Below are 20,708 nucleotides of genomic sequence, written 5' to 3' on the forward strand. Positions count from 1 at the left end.
AGTTTTTCAAAAGAAATTTATGAATACTAATGATAACTAATTGAAAGTTTTCAAAACATCAGATGTGTCCAACACACGATGGACCTAGATTCAGTTCACTTCCAAGTTTGCATTCTTTGCTCTACAACAGCAGAGGCTGGATAAAGCTGTGGCAGGCTTCCTTTCCCAGCTCTACACCCCAGGCATTGCCAGAATTGCAAAACAGGGATATGGGCTTTGTTTGTTTCAAGTCCTTCCACATGGCCTGCTCTTTTCTGCATGTCCTTCATTGCCATTGTTTTGCACACAGATTTTATTTAGATATAGATTATGTTTTGGCAGGCATTCCTGCACTCCCAATTATGCTGATGAATGAAAAGTTGTGTTACCAAATATTCCACCTGCTTAGAATCACAGAACATTGGAACTGGAAGGGCTCTTCAGAGATCGTATTGTCCAGCATTTTTCAAACGTTTATTTTTAACTGAGGACCAATAAAAAAAATTATCATGCTTAATAAGTAAATTGGATGAAAGCAGGGCTATTGTAACTGAAATGAGGTGGGAGACCCAGAGCCCATTATAGCAGGTTGCTCTTGAACTTCCCAGAGGGCTTTCTAGGGGGAAGTCCTGGGCACTGCAGAGAATAGTTGGAAGCAACTGATTGGTCCAATCCACCATTTTACCAGTGAGGAAACTGAGGTCCAGAGAGAAGGTGTTTGTACAGATCATGTAGTGGGTTAGAGGCAGAAACTAGACAAGCACTTTGGCCAGAGTGTTTTCTCTGAAGCACCACAGACTCCCTGCTGTTAGCAAAAATCTGTAGGATGAATTAATGCAGTTAAAAGATATATCTATCAGGGGTTGGGGTTTGATTGAAAAAAGAGGCATTGACTGTGGCTGCCTTAATCAGAGAAGGTATTTATTAGAAGGGCAAGAGGAGCTGAAGAACCAGGCTTCTCTTCTTCCTGGCTACCTGACTCCAGGATTCAGTTTTTTAGGGTTGCAGTTTGCTCAATTAACAATGCCTTGTAGCAGGTAGCAGCCAAGTGTCCCAAGTTTGTACCACGAGAAGCAGCAGAAACATACCTGTTGGGGCTACAGGAAAGTATTTTTTTCCGATTAAAAACAAGACCAAAAAAAAAAAAAAGGAGGCAGGGAGAGGACAGATTCAATGAACAAAACACATTTTTGCCCATAGCCCTCTCCACTCTTCCTTTCTGGAAAAGGACGATATGGCTAGAGGGGCAGTAGCCATCTGAAAGCCATGCAGACAAAAACTCACATTCCAAGGATGAATGAGCAGCTCTGGACTAGCCATTTTTTTTTTTTTTTTGGACTCAGTCTGCTTTGTCACCCAGGCTGGAGTGCAGCGGTGTGATCTTGGCTCACTGCCACCTCCGCCTCCTAGGTTCAAATGATTCTCTTGCTTCAGCCTCCAGAACCTGGGATTACAGGGACATGCCACCATGCCCAGCTAATTTTTTGTATTTTTAGTAGAGAGGGTTACACCGTGTTAGCCAGGATGGTCTCTGTCTCCTGACCTCATAATCTGCCCACCTCAGCCTCTCAAAGTGCTGAGATTTCAGGCATGGACTACTGAGCCCAGCCTGGTCTGGCCGTCTTTTGGCTGATTGTTAAACAAGAATATTAAATCTTCAGTTTAGTCATGGTAGCCAGATTTCAGTTGCATCCCTAACTGATCCATCATCTAATTTGATCTTGCTGATTTTATAGGTAAAATTGCCAAGTGAGGCCAGGAGAATCACAAGGACATTCCCAAGGTCAAAAACAAGTCATTGACTGAATTGAGGCCAAAAGAGCCTGTCTCTTGATCTCAAGTGAAATGTTTTTACCAATAATTTTTTTTAAGTGTATGCAAATTATTGCAAAGGGTGTGAAATAACCAGTGGTCTACATTTTTCAAAGACTACCGATAATGAGTAAATCATAATGCATGTTAGTTTTTTTAAATTTTGTTTTAAGGCCAGAAGCAATCAGGGCATCATCATGATGATCGTCAGTATCATCTTCTTCTCATCAAGAACAACTTGAGCAACCCTGTGATTATAAGATAGCTAATTGCAAAGCTATAATCTCAGGCTTGAGGATTATTTAACATTCTTCAAGGGAAAGTCTAGACAAATTGTGTGTGAGTGTTGTTTGGGGAGAAGAGGTATGGGCAGGGAGGTCTTCATCGGGAGAAGGACAACATGTTGCTAAGGAGCCAGCCACTCAGGGGTTAATGCCATTTCTTGTTTTGGATCCTGGGCCAACGCCAAATGAAATGTACTTTTCCCAATAGTGTAGCATCATGCCATTTGATTTCTGCTTGGCATGAAGCAATGCACATTTTGCTCAAATGACTTTGCACTTAACCCTCCCACATTCACTTGGGTTAACACTAAGCTGCTGTGTTAACAGTTATTGTGGAAAAGAAAGATACATTCCAGCGCCTGGCATCTCGGCCTCCCATATAGGGAGGTCGCTCCTGGCCGAGCCTTGAGAGCAATTTAGCCAATATTTTTTAAGCATATACTGAGTGCCCAGCTCAGTGCGAAGCTCCAGGGAATGGAACAATCTAGTTGGGAAAAGTGGCAAAGTGAAATGTGTAGTGGGGAACCCAGGAGTTTAGGCAAAAGGGATATAAGTGAGGACTCTAAGAATGATTCCGTGTGGGAAAATGTCTTCTGAATTGGAAGGAGGACCATGTCAGGACTGAGAAAAGACAAGGAAAGGGCAGGAGTTCCAGGGGAGCAATGAGCCCAAGCAAACATGGCTTCCTGGGGTTGGGGGACAGGCTGTTGGCATTAAATAGGAAATGGAGTTAGTGTGACCATCCATCCATTCGTTTACTCATTCATTTAATAACCAACATCGAACACTGTGGTAGGCTCCCCAAATATGTCCATGTCCTAATCCCTGGAACCTGTGAAATATGTTACCTGACACAGCAAAGGTGAACTTTCAGGTGTGATTAAGTTGAGGATCTTGAAGATGGTGAGTGTCTTGGGCTATCCACGTGGGCTCAGTAAAATTACAGCACCCATATAAGTGGAAAACGGAAACTGGAGAAAATCAGAGTCAAAGATTTAAAGAAGCTGCCTTGCTGGCTTTGAAGATGGAGAAAGGGACCACAAGCCAAAGAATACAGGGAGCCTCTAGAGGCTGGAAAAAGAAGGTGGAAAAAGGCAAGGAAGCAGATTCTTCCTTAGATCCTCCAGAAGGAACTCAGTCTTGCCCAGACCTTAATTTAGCCCCGTGCAACCCCTTTCAGACTTCTAACCTCCAGAAAGGTAATAAAATAAATGTGTACTTTTATTTTAAAATAAAAGTTTAATTTACTAAGTTTGTGGTGATTTATAACAACAGCCATAGAAAACTAACACACACATCCTCTACATGCCAGGCACTATGCCAGTAGCTGAGGTTAAAAACCCAAATCAGGTTAGAGACACAGCCCCTGACCTCATGGACTGGGGATCGTCGCACTAAATAGTTACATACTAATTGCAGCATTATTTAATGATAGCTGTGAAGGGGAAATAGCTGTAGAAGGAAAATTGAGGTACCCAGAGAATCGGTGACAGACTTTCGCTTAGTCATTAAGCCAAGGATGGCCTCCGTGAGGACGAGCCAGAACCCCTGAGCTCCAAGCAGTGCTGCTCTTTAGACAGAAAATATAAGCCTCCTAATTATGAATGCTTTAGTTCTATATTTTTCAAAAATTAACAGTGAAGTTGATTTTAACAATATATTTATTTTACCCCATATTCTAAAGTGTTATACTAATGCGTAATGAATATAAAATGTCACTAAGGGTTTTTTTTCCCCCTTTTTTGGGTATCTGGTAGATTTTTTTACACTTACAGCACATTTACAATGGACTAGCCACATTTCATGTGTTCAAAAGATTTACGCGGCTAGTAGCTTCTGTACTGCATAGTGCAGCCCTAGAAAATGAGAAAGGGTTTACCTGTAGAGACACGTGGGGTAGTTTGGAGTGGGGTCCAGGAGAGGGAAGGAAGAAGAGCTCTTTGGCAGAGGAAGGCCCAAGGGGGGAAGAGCAGGGTGTGTTGGAGGAGTGGGAGGCAGACAGATGGATGGAGGGTGGGCAGATGAGAGGCACAAGATGGGTGTGGAGAGGGAGGGAGCACAGGCCCAGACAGACCTGCAGCACTTTATCCTGAGAGCAATGAAAGTCATAGGGAAAAAAAGCTATGAATAAACATGATCCAACTGGGGCTTTTCAAACATGTTTGAGGACAGATGAGAAAATATTTCAATGAGACAGAGAAGAGTGGAGGGTTGTGAATGTCAGCTATGGTAGGGAAGATAAATCTGTCTGACCCTTTTCCCAGTTCAGCTGTTTGCTTTAAAAGTGAACAAACAAAATGACCAGCCTGAAAATTTCCATGAAAAGCTTCAAGGAGCTCCATGAGGTTAGACCTTGTCTTTTCATATTGCTTAATCTAAAACTCCGCATAGAGCTGAACCCAAAGTACTAACCAGCAGCAGCAGCAGCAACGGCAGCAGCATCAACACTTACTGAGCTTTTCCACTGCGCCAGACACTGTGCAAGGCCCTTATTTGCACAAACTCTTAAGCTTTGACAACTCTACCAGGCAGATGTTATTATCTTCATTTTACGGATGAGATTGTGGAGGTTCAGAGAAGGTAAATGACAAGCACAATGCCACACAGCCAGGGAGTGGCAGCGGCAGGACCTGACCCAGGCTGTCAGACTCAGACACTCCATGGGGCCTGGAGGGAAGATGAGGCTGGGCAAGCCCTGAATAATGAGGAGAGAATTGATTGCCTGCCTCAGAGCATTGCCAAGAGGGAGCTTTTCCAAGCCTAAGACAGGGGAGCAGAGATCTGTGGATCTGTGTTTTTTCTTCCCCTTTTGAACTGATTGAGTGATTTTTTTAAAAAAATAGCTCAGCTTTATTTCAAAGTCCCCAGGAGGCTTGCTTGACTCTGAAATCCAGGGAGTCATAACTTGCCCTCATCCCTGTTCATTGCAGGGTCTGTGCCTAAAGAAAGTCTTTAGAGAGACCTTTCTGTCCCATGTGAGCCTCAGAAGGCTTGCCCAACTTTGTTCTCAGTAAGGTTCACAAAGGCCTCCCTCCCTCCTTTTTCCCTTCCCTTCCTCCTTCCCTCCTTTCTTCCTTCTCTCCATTCCTCCTTTCTTTCTTCCTTCCTTCCCTTCCTCCTTCCTTTCTGCCTACTTTCCTTCCTTTCACCCTTCCTTTCTCCCCTCCCTTCCTGCTCCCTCCCTCCTTCCTTCTTGTTTCTTTCAAGGTCGTCATCTCAGTGAGTGTCCTCAGACCTTTGCATTCCACCCTGCAGTCCAATCCTGGGAGGAGAGATGGAGGACGCCATTGTACAGATTATAAACCAAGACCGGAGAACCTGAGACCCCTTTCCACGCACATACCTGAGCTCTTTCTGTGCTCTCATTACCACCAGATCCTCTCCCAAAGGCTGTGTAATTTGGCATTTGGATTTTTCCTGCTGGCTTATTGGCATTTTAATAGCCTTTTCTAATTGGTATCTGTTTCCAGTGAAGTTCAGCTTCAGTTACATGAAAAAGACCCTCTTACTAAGCTCTCTTCCTTGCCTTTTCTAGAATACAGCAGCAGGTGTGCCTCTTGCACGAGCACTTTTTTCCCCAAATGAGTTTGTATTTAATTAGCCACAAATATGTTCTGTGTGCATCTACATCTGTAAATATAAACAAACACATATGCATTTGGATTACTTGAACACAAAATCCAATGTGCTGAAATTCCGTTTTTATGTAAATGAATAAAATTTCTTTGGGGAGCATTGTAAGGGCCATTGGGTCACACTGTATTTGGAGATCACCATTTCTCTCTCTATTCTGCCAAATATCTCAACTGACTGTAAAGAATTCAGATCAAACGTATTTAAGAAATCCCGGGTCTACAATATGTCTGCCCCTTATTTTAAACCATCTTAAATGTATCCTTATCATGCCCAATGCCCTCCAGTATTCTAAAAGCCTTTGTTGCATAAGCAATTTCTCCATTCCGTAGTGGCTTATCTGACAGTTTCCCATTTACCTTCTACCTATTTTTGCACTCGACTTTGAATTTTAAAACCCCACTGTGGTTTGAAAAAACTTAAAGGATCTTAAAGGACGAAATCTGAAAACTAGATTAGCAATTACTATAAACCTTCCAGAAAGTAAGTTGTTGTTATTATTGTTTTCTATTTGGGCCAAAGCGAAGACCTGAGGCTTAAGTGTAATCCGAATACATCATATAATGAAGCTCATATCCTGGAAAAATGACTTCATTTTTCACTCAACTCTGCCAGACTCCACCATTTCATTCTCACTATCTGAGGATAAGGATATTCCTAGGATGATGCCTTTTTTTTTTAATCTGAATCCCAGGCAACTACTCCAACATTAAGCCTCATTTAGGTTGAAAGAAAATTCATTTTCTTACTGCTTTCCCTCTCAGTTCCTTTTCTGAGCTTTAATCAAAAGCGGCTGTGCCCAACCACACACCATGCCACCCAAGTTTCTGCACCCTAAGGCACTCTCTGCCCCAGGCAAGGACCACAAATGTTCATCCTGACAATGATAAAAGCAGGGTGGGCTCTGAAACTCAAGAGGAGAAGGAGGCAGCAGCTGATGAAATATAGAGGGTGTCAGCTTCAGTGATAGGGTTGCTTGAATATGCTGACCCTCACTTCCCAGGAAGTCCCTGCAATTCCTAAGTGCTTCTCTTTATTCCCTATCTGCCACTTCTGATGTGTATTTTCTGAAGATTCTGCTCAGTGCTGCTCAATGAGGCCGCCCTTTGTGGTTCATTTTGACCAAACATCACAAAGATAATATTAATAGCTAATGCTGTAGAAAGTGGGCTATGTGCCAAGCATTGTCCTGGGCAATTGCTCAACAATCACTCGTTTATTCTTTGATTCTTCACAACAACCTTACAAGATAAATGCTGTTATTGTTCCAAGTTACAGAGGAGGACACCGGGGCCCCGAGAGGTGAGACAAACTTGCTCAACATTACACAGCTATAGTTGATAGCGGAGTCAGTTTACATATGCAGGCCATCTAGCTCCAGATTTGGTGCCCTTAACCACTGGATAACACAGCCCCTGCCAGTGGCACTGATTCTTCTGGGCTCTGTACTAAGTACATGCAGACATATTTTTACAAGATCTTCTTAATAGCTGGGCATCGCTATTGCAGTTTTAAGAGACACATACATTTAAGCCCCACAGCCAGGAAATGTAGGAGCTAGACAAATTTATTTTCTCATTCATCAGGTATTCACTGATCATCTAATAAGTCCTATGCCCAATGCTGTAGACACAATGAGGAGAACAGACATGGTCTCTAGTGATTCGACACATAAAGACATCATTTCAAAACTGGCAAAACATAAAGAGGCAGTGCAAGGTATCTTTTCTAGCTAAGGATGGGAGGTGGTATAGGGAGGGGGCTTTTCTCCCGAAGAAGGAGTGTTTAAGCTAAGATAGCACCTATCTAGGGGAAGCTACGTAGTAATGCGTAGTGGGTTAGGGAGCAGGCAGAGAAAAGTATTCTCATCAAAGGAGTGTTATGTGCACAAACCTTGCTGTGGGGGAAACAAGGTGAAATTGTGACATTTGAGCCACCCCAGCTAGGCTAGAATGCCAGGAGCCAGGGGAGAGGATGGAGGCAATGCCTCGAAATGAGGCAGGGAGACAAGAAGTTGTGGTTCATCTGATCCTCAAGCTATGTTTTAAATCTCCCTGTTCCACTGACCACACTATTATAGCAGGCTCTTAGTAGAAAATTTTGCTTTTCTCATTTCATAAAACAGTTGGTAAAAGCCCATTTAAAAATTCTCAGCAACATGGCATGTGTTGCAGACAGACATAATTTCAAATGTGCCTGTGCTTTGCCACCTTTAACATATTCCATCATGGGCCTATTTGCGGAGCAGATGATGCAGGTGAAAACCCTTGTAAACAGTGAAGTGCTTTCCACACACCCGCCCGTGTTATTAGCCTTAATAATGGGGCTAGTTTTGGATAATGCACGCACTCTAACGGGAGTTAATATATGTTAAGTGTTCAAAATGGTGCCTGGCTCATGGTGAACAACTATGTAAGTGTTAACTATTGTTGTTATTATTATGTCTCCCTTTTCGTTCTCTCCCAAGACTTGGTTCAGGGAGGATCTGTTTTATGTGTTCATGTTCCTCTTTTCTTTCAGGTCAGAACAAAATCTGCTTCATCCCAGGCATGGTGGGACCTATATTAGAGATGACACTTATCCCTGAGGCTGAGCTGCGGAAAGCCACCATACCAATCTTCTTCGACATGATGCTGTGTGAATATCAAAGAAGTGGGGATTTCAAAAAGGTAAAAAATGAGGCCGGAAACTCATGCCAGCATCCCTAATCCCCAGCCCATTTCCCCATAATGATATCCTCATTCCATCTTCCTGAGCTTCATTGAGAGGCTCCGCGGCAGGATAGGGAGATTTATTCATGGGCTCACAATGAGCTGGCAGATCAGATTTGGTCAGTATTCTATCACACTTTTCCATTCGAGGGCAAGATTAAAATGCACTTTCTTGCTGTGTATTTGCTTAGTCTCTTTCTCAGAAGGCTAAGAACCCCGTGTCTCTAGCTAATGATTCCCCAACTGTGCTCCCAGGCAAACCCTCCCACCCATCCCACCTGTCTCACTCTCACACCCACTCTTGTCTGGTACTTCGTCTTCTGGACTGACTCAGCAGATCTATGTTATCTAGAAGAAGCTGACCCTGCCACATGTCTTACTTACCCACACATCAAATCTGATAGCAAACGGAGTTAGGGACGTGTTGCTCATGAGGTACCTGTGGATCTGTGTGGGAATAGGAGGCTGTCCCCAGCATGAAGGGCACCAGAACCTCTGTGAAACACAAGAGCCATTGGCCAAATATTGTCATTGAATATCTGATCATACTTCAAGAAAGAGGTTCATTTCCCAGGCCAGGTCACACGAGGAGCTCTGGCAGTGGAAAAAGCACCAATCTCCACAGTTGGCTCCTGACACTGTTCAGTGACTTTACCCTGTTCAGGAAAGTTGGTCTTTCAGTCCCATCAAGGCTGCCTAAGCAGTTCCCTCAGGTCTCAGCCCCTGTTCTCTCTGCCCCATGTCCTCACTAAGTTTTAGCACTAACTGAGCTGCTCACTCTCCTCCCTCCTCCAGTGCTTCTACCTCTCATTCCTACCATATCCTGCCTTAAAATGGGCACTTAAAAGGCAGCAGATTCCAAACTGACTCTCCCTAAGATCCTTAGGGATATTTCCCTTTCTTTACCCATTAATACCCTACAGAATAAAGCCCACACCCTCTAACCAGCACCCACAATACTCCCTGCTCCGGCCTTCTGAAGAACTTCTCAGCCATCCTCTCCAACTCTTCCCTACCTCACCTCTTCTCCAGCTATCCCTGCAGCTCACCTGAATGCTATTGCCTCTGCTGGTGTCCTTCATGCTTTTTTTCTTCCTGTTACTTCTCTGCACAGTCACAACCCTGCCTGCCAACACCTTCTAAGCTCCTGCTGATCCTGTGAAGCCCATCCAAATGCCTCGGAGAGGTCTTTTTTCCCCATTCCCGACATTTTATGCCTAAGGTATAACTATTATCTACTGCCTTGCTTTAGACTCATTTCTGTGCATTTTTTCTTCTTCCTCAGCTGCATCTAATGATGATGATGATCATGATCATGACTGACTTTAGGTATTTACTGCATATCAGGCACATGGAAACTATTTTCTATATATTAATTCATGTAGTCTTTTTTAGACTACAACCCTATGAAGTAGGTAACATCATCTTCCCCATTTTAAAGATGAAAAGAAACTGAGATGTAGAAAGCTGTTGTCATTTGCTGAAAGTCACACATTGAGAAAGTGGTAGAACAGAGGCTGCAAGAAGCAGGTCACTGTGATTCCGAAACCCATGCTGGAACCCTGCACTCTCCAGCCACCAGTACCTCCCAGTAATTCTGGCTGAATAGTATCTGCTAGAGCAGTGCTTTCCCTAAATATGTCCATGGAGCACTAATCCAACAAGATGCTCCATGGAAAGAGGGTTTCAAAGTTAAATACCTTTGGAAGCCACTGCATATTGGAACCCCTCTTAGAGATTCCCAGTGCATATTAACAGAGTCAAGGCACTTCCCATGGCAAACAGATCTGTAATTTCTTAAATTTATTTGTGTAAGAAACATCTATTGGATCTTCCGTCCTATTAATCCCACTTGAGAGAAAGTTGTTCTAAGAGGAATAAGAGACTAGTTTGCTATGATGATACCACTGTGAGAGGTAGCATTATAGGGACTCTAGTGACAGAAGGGCTAGTGATCAGCTGCCCCTTTGCGAAATGCCTGAAAAGAAATCAGGCTTAATAGGTCAAATGGAGAAAGAAGGCATATCTGAGCAGTTGGGGTAGTGGAGGGTGAAAGCTTGCACTGAGTGTTTGCAGGTAGCTTGGAATTTGCTGCCTTTTAAGTGGGAGCAAGGTCTGTGCAGCTTGGGACCATGTGAAGGGGACATACCATGAGATGAGGGGCATTGTACTTACTCTCAGACCCACTTCTGAGGTCAGCCGGTGCCTTAGAAGAGTTCCTGGGAATAGTTGTACAGAAGAAACATACAAACTGTCTGACGGTGTACAATGTCCCAAGAAGAAGTAAGACCTGGTCATTGCCTGGACTGCGACCTGACAGATGTGTTTGGCAGCCTCAGAGGTTTTCACTCTTGTGTGATTTTCATTCTCTAAAGGATTTGCTTATCTTGGTTTCTCTGTGGCATGTACCCACCTGTTTTCTCTGTATGGTGTCATTCCTTGGACTCCTCGCTCCAGTGTGCATTCATTCTGGGCATGTTCCCCAATCACTTCTCCTCACTGCTCCCTTATCAAAAGAGACGGGACAATCAGGCTGACTAATGAGGCAGATGCCCATGTGAAAACCAGCCGGCGTGCTTCATAGGAGCTCAGCTGTGGGATAAGCGGGCCCAGGCATGGCTTTTGGTTCACAGTAAGCCGTCATGGAAGGGGTCTTCAGGAAGGGGAGGGGTGACAGCCTGCTGAATCCCAAGTAGCAGGGCTTTGCTCCCAGTTCATACCAAGCTCTCTGGCCTGATGCCAGCTTCTTGAAGTTCTCTAGCTCTCATTCCTTTGTATGGGCTCTTCCTTTTATATCTTTTCCCAAAGAGATCCTAGACACCCTTCGACGGAGGCTTTTTGGGAAAGGCTTTCCTACATCCTGGGGCAGTGGTTCATCTGGGTACAACAGACAAAGATTTGCTCAAGCCAAGTCTACACAGGCTAGAGTGGGGACAGGAAGGTGTTAGACTCTAAGTGGCTCAGGGTTCTGGGGCCTGAACAAGAAGTGACTCCAGGGCAAGCTGTCTCTCTGCTCTGGGTTTCTTTTGCAACCTCAATGCCAGATAGCCCTGTCTCCTTCTCTCACGCAAATTTCATAGACAGCTGCTGGGTTTGACTGATGACATTTACCCCTCATGAGTGCAGCACCTCATCCCAGACCATCTTGGGGGTCTCTGTCCATTGTCTAGGACTGGATGTCCCATCCCTGGTACGCCGCATGATTCCCTTGGTGGGGGTGTGGAAAGGCAGTTTCAGCAAGAGGGCCCTGGGTGGACTCCACTGTGGCTGGCTTGGCCAGGACACATGCCAGTCAGAGTGAAATGTATCTCATCCTGCCTGGGTTAAGCTGTCATCACACTTATCCCACACAGCACAATTACCTGCTCATAGGTCTGCCTCTCACAGCAGGCTGTGAGCTATTGAAGGCCAAAACTGATATCTCAGTCCTGAACTCCAAGTCCCTGTCAAGTGCCTGAAATCCATGTGGTGGAGATGTATGTCAGTGTTCCCAGAATAAATGGATGGAGGCATTTAGACCCCCATCCCATGGCATTCAGGGGAACCAAGTCAGCACAGGGAGGTACCTTCCAGCAAATGTTTTTATAACATAGAGTAGTAGGGGTTTCTAATACTGCTGCAGTAATCCCCTTGCACTGGGCAGACCAGCTGTCTTTCTGGCCAGTTCTTTGTGGAAAGAGGGGATGTAGGTGTTCTGTATACTGTTGGTGGAAATGAATGAGAGTCCTGGAGTATAGAGACCTTAGAGACTGGTTAGCTGGATGCAGACTGTAGAACAGGACTGTGTACCAGTCAGCAGGTGGGAGATCCCAGAGAGAATTATTCTCTCAGAGAAAGAAGAGGAGATAGTATCTGACAGCATCACCTAGAACAGTGCCTGAACATCATAGGAGCTCAATAATTGCTCATTGAATGAATTAGTAGATGTAGATAGCCATATTGGTGGATTCCACTGAGACTGCATCTTGGCATGGAGTAAAGTTGGTGATTTAAATTGTTTAGAACATAATGTGGAAAAGATTACAACAATTCAATAAATCTGTACTGAGGACTTGCTGTATTCTTAGTGCAGTGGTTTGGATTCAGCTAGACCTACTACTTAGAAGCTGAATAAATGTGGGTAAGTTATTTAACCTCTCTCAGCCTCAGTTTCTTCATCTGTAAAGTGGTATCATACTGCCATTACAGGTTCCCATCCCAAGCTCTTTGCGGGGATGAATTGGAACAATTAGAGACCAGACAACTCAAAGAAAATTAGAAAGCTGCACTGACTCCCACAGACACCCACCCCTTTTCACATGGCACTCTCTTTTCCAGATTCCTCCTGACTCTACTTCTTTCCACCCAGGATAACTGGCATTTCATAACAGAGGTGGTCAAAGGCAGACTTACTGGTGTTGATGTCATCCTTGTCATCTCTCTGACATCCAGGCCTCTAACACCATCTCTGCCCTTCCCATGTCAAAGTTAGCACCAGCTATGTGAGAAAGAGCAGTTATTCCCCAAATCTCACAGTTCTACAGGGCTGGGCTCCAATCAGAAAACATTCTTGGAAAACAAGATGATTAAAATAGCCAAGATGTTTTAAAGCAGCCAGGAGAGGCAAGAGAAGCAATGCAGGGAAGGCATCAAGCAAACACGAGGCCCGTATCAGGCCATTCTCCTGGAAAAGGGAGGCCTGGGGAGGAGGTTGGGCTCCTGGAGTTCACCCCTTTTTTCTTGATTAGGACTCTTTAAAATTTGTGTTGGGCCTCTGTAGACTCTGATTTCTGCAGCAGCCCAATGCAGATCTGTGTATACTTATTAGCAAACATCCACCTCACAGCAATGGGGTAAGGAGTCAATGATGTGATGCAGTCATGTAGCTGAGGATGAAAATGGAAATAACTTGGAGAGGTCAGAGCTACATCCTCAGCTCTACACGGTGACATTGTTGGGGGTAAGGACTATCACAGCATCATGACGGAGTGTATGTTTGGGAGGGCCTTTTTTTTTTTTTTTTTTTTTTGAGACGAAGTCTCACTCTGTCACCCAGGCTGGAGTACAGTGTTGTGAAATTGACTCACTGCAACCTCTGTCCCCATGGTTCAAGTGATTCTCCTGCTTCAGCCTCTCAAGTAGCTGGGATTACAGGCACCTGCCACCAAGACTAGCTAATTTTTGCATTTTTAATAGAGACAGGGTTTCACTGTGTTGGCCAGGCTGGTCTCAAACTCCTGACCTTGTGATCCACCTGCCTCAGCCTCCAAAAGTGCTGGGATTACAAGCATGATTCACCGCACCCGGTGGGGAGAGCCTTCTTCTGTTGGACCTTGGGCCTACCCTAGCTCAAGTTCATCCATCCATTGACACTCCAGGCCAAGGTCCTACATTGCTCAGTCTCCTCATTTGTAACATGGGGATGATGATATTCTTCTCCTTTGGCTGTTGTAAAAATTAAATGAGAGTATGATTCCTGTGATGAAGAGAATGACAACACAATGACATAGCATAATGAGCTTTGCTAGCAATTATTGAGCATTTACTATGTGCCAAGTGCCTTTTACATGTGTTTGCCCTTTAATTTGTTACAATACCACTATGAAGGAGATGCTGTTTCAAATCTCCATTTAACAGATGAGCAAATTAAGCCTCAGAAATGTTTTCTTAACTGGCCTGAGGTCACAGGGCTGGGAAAACAGTCAAAGCAAGACTCAAACCAAGTCTATTCAATGCCAAGGACCATGACCATAGCCATCTCTGAGCACAGCACTGACCCTGGGATGTGCCTAACTGACACCTTACCCCTCTAGCTCACCCCAAGGGCTCAGGCACGGTGATATGGTAGCATTTGTCTCTGCATGCTCCCTGGCACCCTGCAATTTCCCTTCTGGCAGGCTCTTTTGTGACCCTGAGACAAGTGCTTATTTACCTCAACCATGCCTCTGCTCCAGAGAAAAGTTCAGCTCACCAGGGGGAATCATGCCAGCATTTCCCAGTGAACCACTCAGACAAGAAAAAATGCTGGTTTTCTCCCCCCGTGATGCTTTCCAGTAGCATTTGGCAGTAATAACAATCACATCAGTGGTGATAACAAGTCGATCAAGCACAGTGCACACTTCATGTTAGGCACTTTGCTGACGCTTTACGTTTAAATCTCTGCACCCTCTAACTACTCCACACTGTAGGTACTACTGCTATGCCCGTTATATTGATAAGGGGTAGACAAACTCTGGCCCACAGGCCAGATCCATGCTTGCATCTGCTTTTGTAAATAAAGTTTTATTGGAATACAGCCATGCCAACGTGTGTATGTGTTGTCTAGGGCTGTTTTTGTGCTACAGCAGTGGAGCTGAGTAGTTGTCACAAAGCCCCTCTGGCCAGCAAAGCCTAAATTATTTACCATCAGGCCCATTACAGAAAATGTTTACTGGCCCCTGATCTAAATCTTGACACTGAGGATTAGAAAGACCTACCAGCTTTCCCAAGATGGCAGAGGGAAGTGGGAAGGTATTTAAAGCTAGACAGCCTCACAGCAGACTCATTGTGTAGTCCCTCGGCTATATTTCTTCCTGCTCTAGGCTTGGCAGAGAAGACATCTTTAAGCATGATAGTCCCCAACCACTGACATTGGATAATATTTAACACGGACATAATGCTTGACAGGATATACCACAGAAGGGGCATGACTCATTTGCAGCCTGCCAGTCTAGACCGTTGCCACACTGGCCTTATCTAGGTGTCTGTTATTTATTTCCTCCCTTCCCTTCCCTTCCCTTCCCTTCCCTTCCCTTCCCTTCCCTTCCCTTCCCTTCCCTTCCCTTCCCTTCCCTTCCCTTCCCTTCCCTTCCCTTCCCTTCCCTTCCCTTCCCTTCCCTTCCCTTCCCTTCCCTTCCCTTCCCTTCCCTTCCCTTCCCTTCCCTTCCCTTCCCTTCCCTTCCCTTCCCTTCCCTTCCCTTCCCTTCCCTTCCCTTCCCTTCCCTTCCCTTCCCTTCCCTTCCCTTCCCTTCCCTTCCCTTCCCTTCCCTTCCCTTCCCTTCCCTTCCCTTCCCTTCCCTTCCCTTCCCTTCCCTTCCCTTCCCTTCCCTTCCCTTCCCTTCCCTTCCCTTCCCTTCCCTTCCCTTCCCTTCCCTTCCCTTCCCTTCCCTTCCCTTCCCTTCCCTTCCCTTCCCTTCCCTCCCCTCCCCTCCCCTTCCTCCCCCTTTCTCCCTTCCTCCCTTCTTCCTTTCCTCTCTCCCTTCCATTTGTCCATCCATCCATCCCTCTCTGCTCAAAGTGAACTGTTATCCTCATTTTTCTCCACATTCTCGACACCTTGGCTCACACCATTTCCCCCATCTAAAATACCTTCTTTTTCACATTTATCACAGTTTTACTCATCTTTCCAGGCCTAGTATATCTCCTTCAATAAGTCTTCCCCAACTGTGGCAACTCATAGGAAATTCTTTGGCATTTGTGCTGTATCAGCACAAGCTTTTGGTCCACGCCTTTGTCCCTTTGTGCACAAAAGTGAGGGGACAATGGCATCACGGATGATGTGTGAACCAGAGGGAAGAATGAATCTGGTTCCTTCCTTTTCATCACCTAAAGATTCCAACTCCATGGGGCTCTATCCTTTATGCACAGGAAAGAGCCTGCCAAAGGTCTCTGCCATTCATCTGAGACCTTAGACAGGTCACTTAAACTCTCCAAGCCTGTACTTCTTTATCTGTAATAAACTGACACCGAGGGTTGTACCAAGCAAGGGCTGGCTGATTTTCATCCACTGTCACATTTAAAGGTCATTGGTGACCTCCAGACTGAGTGTAAAGGGATCGAGTTAGAAGCCAGGACTCCCCAAGTCCTCTTTTGGTCTCGGTGGCCTTTGCCAAGACCCCTTTCCCTCTCCAGGTGCCAGTTTCTTTTTTAATGGTAAAATGAGGGAAGGGTGGCCTGCATGATTTGGATGGACTCTTCAGGGTATGATACTAAAACAGTACAAACCATTTTGCATCAAAATCATGTTAAAAAGACACAGTGTGACTTCAAAAAAATGTATCGAATAAGCCACGCACTCCAGTGGGTGAAATGTTTCTTTAACATGGAAAGTAGGGAGACAAAACATTCTGTGGCTTCAATGCAACAAGATTTGGTGGAGCTGTAGATGGATACTTGCTTTCTGATCACTTACCTAATCTAATCTCTGATCATTACCATTGACACCAGTCTTAACTCTCTGAGACCTGATTTGCTCCATGTCTTATGAGTATTTTTCAGCATTATTTTGTTTGCAGGTAACAAAACTCCAAGGACCTCAGCAATGAAATATATTGATTAGGAGCTAGGCCTGCGTCAGGTCTCCACACCTGGAACTAGGGAGGGAAGCTCAGCCTACCAGAGCCCCAAGGACTGTGGTTAGGACTGATGTGATCACCAAAATATGGAGAAAGAAATGAAGGAATGCCAAGCAGGCAGAAACAATAGCTGTCCAGGAAACATGGCATTCCCTGAAGAATCTGAACTCCCTCCTGCACTTCCATGCCTTTGCACATGTGGTGCTGTCTTCTTGAGATGTTCTTTCCCTTTTCCTCTTTCTGCAAAATTTCTATTTAACCTTTAAAAACAAGCTCAAATAACATGGGCTTTGCTGACTCTCCTCCCTTTCTCCCTCTTCTGCTCTCTCTCTGTGTCTCTCTCTCTCTGTCTCTCTCCAGCACTTATCAGCCATCGCTCCCCTCCACTTTCTGGGCATTCCAAAAAGGCAGACATAGTATTCTGCTCCATTTTGCATTCCCAGATCCCAGCACTCAACCTGGGAGATAATGAGGGCTCCCTAAAGCTTTGGTTGAAATCATGAATTGACTAATTTCAGCCCTCAACCTTCTAACGTTATTGTTGATTTTTGTCTCCTACATCTTCAGTTTGAAAATGAAATCATCCTGAAGCTGGACCACGAGGTGGAAGGGGGCCGAGGCGATGAGCAGTACATGCAGCTGCTGGAGTCAATGTAAGTCCAGTGCCTCCTGTGCAGGAAGAGCCTGTGAAGGTCGGGTGAGGTGGGAGGGTTCAGAACTCCAGGGGGCTCTGAGTGTCTCTGTCCTCTCCTGGAGATCGATCTAGAGGCTCATGGGTATGGGTAAAAGTCAATTTTTGGAAGAAACCTCACATTTCTTTCTGCAATGTCCATTTTATTGGAACTGATAGAATGGGCCAGATGAAAAGAATCTTTGCTGGATTGGGAAGAGGGACATAATCCACCAAAATGTCTACTTTTGTTACATCTTAACTGTGGAATAATGGTTGCTATTTTTCCCTTCTTTTCTTAAATTTGTGACAGATGTTGGTCATGAACTATGTTTATTAAATGCACATAATAACTTAGCATGCTATTGTACAATGGGCTGTGTAATACCTCCTTTAATCACACTTACTCCCTTTGATGCCCATTTCACAGAAGTGGGCCCTGAGGCTGAAGGAAGTAAGCACATTGTTCAAGAAAACTAGAACAAGATAGTGGAGTGGACAAGCCGCATCCTGAACCTGGCTGTGCTAGACTCCGGCTCCCAGGCCAGGGCAGGCAGTAGACAGTGGACAGAGTACAATGCCCAGGACCACAGACTTGGAGTCAGGACATTGTTTTAACAGCTTTCTCGAGATGTAATTCACATGCCATACAATTTACCCAAAGGGTACAATTCATTATCTCTGAGTATATTCACAGAGCTCTGTAACTAACCATCACCACAATCAATTTTACAACATTTTCATTACTCCTAAAAGGAAACTGTACACCCCTTAGCCACTGCTCTGCCAACACGCGTGCGTGCACACACACACACACACACACACACACACACACACACAGAAACGCAAACACTCCCTCATCTCCCCTAGCCCTAGGCCACCATTACTCTTCATTCTGTCTTGCCTATAATATTTTCAAGGTTCATCCATATTGTAGCATGTTTCAATATTTGATATCTCTTAATTGCCAAATACTCCATCATATGGATATACCCCATTTTGTTTATTCGTCTCTCAGTTGATGTATATTTAGGCTGTTTCCACTTTTTGACTATTAGTATTGATTCTGCTGTGAGCATACATGTTCAAGTTTTTGTGTGGACATACATTTACACTTCTCTTGAGTATATACCTAGCAATGGAATTGCTGCATCATATGGTACCTATATTTGACCTTTTGAGGAGCAACCAGACTATTTTCCAAACTGACAGCTCCATGTATATCTCTATCAGCAATGCATAAGGGTTCCAATTTCTCTACATTCTTGTTAACACTTGTTAATATCTGTCTTATTGATTACAGCCACCCCACCAGGTGTGAAATGATATCTCATTGTGGTTTCGAATTGCATTTCCATGATGTGTAGACTTCACTGACTTTCAGTACACTCACAGGGGTGTGCATCTTTCCATGTGCTTATCAGCTGCTTGTATATCTTTGAAGAAAGACATTGGGCTTTGGTCCTGGCTTTATCATTTAGCAGCTGCAAGACTTCACATGAATCACACATGTCTGGCCTCAGTATCCCCATATCTGAAATAGGAACAATAAGCTCCTGTGGTTTTCCTGAGAACTGAATAATTATAAAGCATCTGGCACACAGCAGGTAAATGCTTTATAAATATGCTTCCATCTCCAGGCCTTGTTCCCAGTTTCTATCTTTGACAGCTTGGTAATTGCCCCCTTCTTCTGCGAGGCCTTCTCCTAAGGCTTAGGAACGTGGCCCAGACATCCCCAATTCTCGCTAACTGTATATTCTCTGATTTGTAGGATTCTCTGAGATCACTCTGGTTTGGAGTCTTTCTCCAATCCTTTTTGAATATTTTAATTTCAAAACAAAAGCAAACTGAAGGCCTTGCTCTGACCCCCACAATGAGCCTCCTGACCCTGCCCAACCAGGCAGAGCCCAGAGGACAGGATGGTGCCCCAGGCAGTGCCCCGTCCCCTTCCTGTCACCATGGATGGCCCTCACTAAACACCTAGAATGTAAATGCCATTTTGCCGGAAGGAGAAACCCACCGTCTGCCCCTCAGGTGGATCTGGAGACTGATGTATCAGGGGGAATAAACAGTGTTCTGGCTGAGTCAGTGTTTATCTTAAAGTTCTAAACAAGAAAATCTAAATATTGACCAGAAGTGAAACCATGTACGGTGCTGGCAATTTCCATTTTTATAAGTGGATGGGGCTCGGCGGCAGTCTTTAGATGATCAGCAGGGTTTTCAAATCCTTCTTGCGTGATGATTTATAAACGAAGTCCTTAGAGGTCACAGAAATTAAAGATAGCTCATTATTTTTCTCCTGAGGTAGAGGTGTGAATGATTTTTACACAAAATGAACCAAGCCTGACACAGGGAGCCAGGACCCCATCAGAACATCCATGGGGCCCCTGTGCCTGCTCCTTCCTTTCACCTCTCTGAGCCTCAGTTTTCTTATCTGAAAATGGGGGATAAAAATGTTATACAGCCCTTAGAGTTTTCTTTGGGATTAAATAAGAAAAATCATGTTAAGTGCTTAGCACAGTTTCTGATACTGAGTAGGTAGTCTAGCAATATTAATTATTAGTAGTACAGATTGATTATCCCTTATCTAAAATGCTTGGGACCAGAAATGTTTTGGATTTGAATTTTTTTCCCCAAATTTTGAAATAGTTATACTTAAGACTAAAGTGTTCCTAATCTGAAAACCCAAAATCCATAATGCTCCAGTGAGCATTTCTTCTGAGTGTCATGTTAGTGCTCAGAAGATTTGGATTTCACATTTTTAAATAAGGGACAGTCAACTTGTATTACTTACAGGTGGTTAGCAGGGTAATTATTCGAAGCCCTGAGCCTACCCATCTTTTCTCTCCCAGGCTAGTAATCTCAGTTCCTCCAGCCTTTCCTCCCAGCCCCTCATTCAGGGCCTCTACTGATACACAGGGCCCCCACTGGGCAGATACAGTCCTTTGGGCACATGGCTTGGTAGCTGGATGGTGCCTTGGTGAATAGAACAGAGCTACTCACCCTGTGGCAACTGCAGCCTTGAATAAGAACACAAGGCTTAGGGCATGGAGTGGGGCTGAATTTCAGTCCTCATGTGCTCTGTGCAGCGTACAAGCTGTATAAGCTTACACGGCACTCCGGTTCTCCCTACCCTCAGTGCTTTCCTTGGAAAAGTATGAGTCTCACCTTGAATGGAGTCCTAAGACACATCCCTGCCTTTCTGTATTTTATTCCTTGGAATAGTGCTACAAGTGGTGAGGGAACCGGAAGGCTGAAGGAGACAGATGTATGTTCTTGGGCCTTTAACCTACCCAAATCCTTTCCA

At 44.6% G+C, this 20,708-nt stretch overlaps 1 protein-coding gene and 1 long non-coding RNA gene across 4 annotated transcripts in view; one reads left to right on the top strand and one right to left on the bottom strand.

The window, feature by feature from the left end:
- DOCK2 (dedicator of cytokinesis 2) overlaps positions 1-20,708 on the top strand; it is a 464,897-nt gene that overhangs the window by 392,835 nt on the left and 51,354 nt on the right. For all 3 annotated transcript variants that reach the window (XM_035290348.3, XM_035290349.3, XM_035290350.3), the window contains exons 33-34: positions 8,229-8,377; positions 17,299-17,384. In XM_035290348.3, the coding sequence (XP_035146239.1) occupies positions 8,229-8,377; positions 17,299-17,384 (235 nt within the window). The remainder of the gene's footprint in view (positions 1-8,228; positions 8,378-17,298; positions 17,385-20,708) is intronic.
- Positions 1-20,708, bottom strand: part of LOC144581335 (uncharacterized) — a 63,142-nt gene that overhangs the window by 4,331 nt on the left and 38,103 nt on the right. The window lies entirely within an intron of this gene.

Source organism: Callithrix jacchus, chromosome 2, assembly GCF_049354715.1.
Source record: "Callithrix jacchus isolate 240 chromosome 2, calJac240_pri, whole genome shotgun sequence".
Lineage (NCBI taxonomy): Eukaryota > Metazoa > Chordata > Mammalia > Primates > Cebidae > Callithrix > Callithrix jacchus.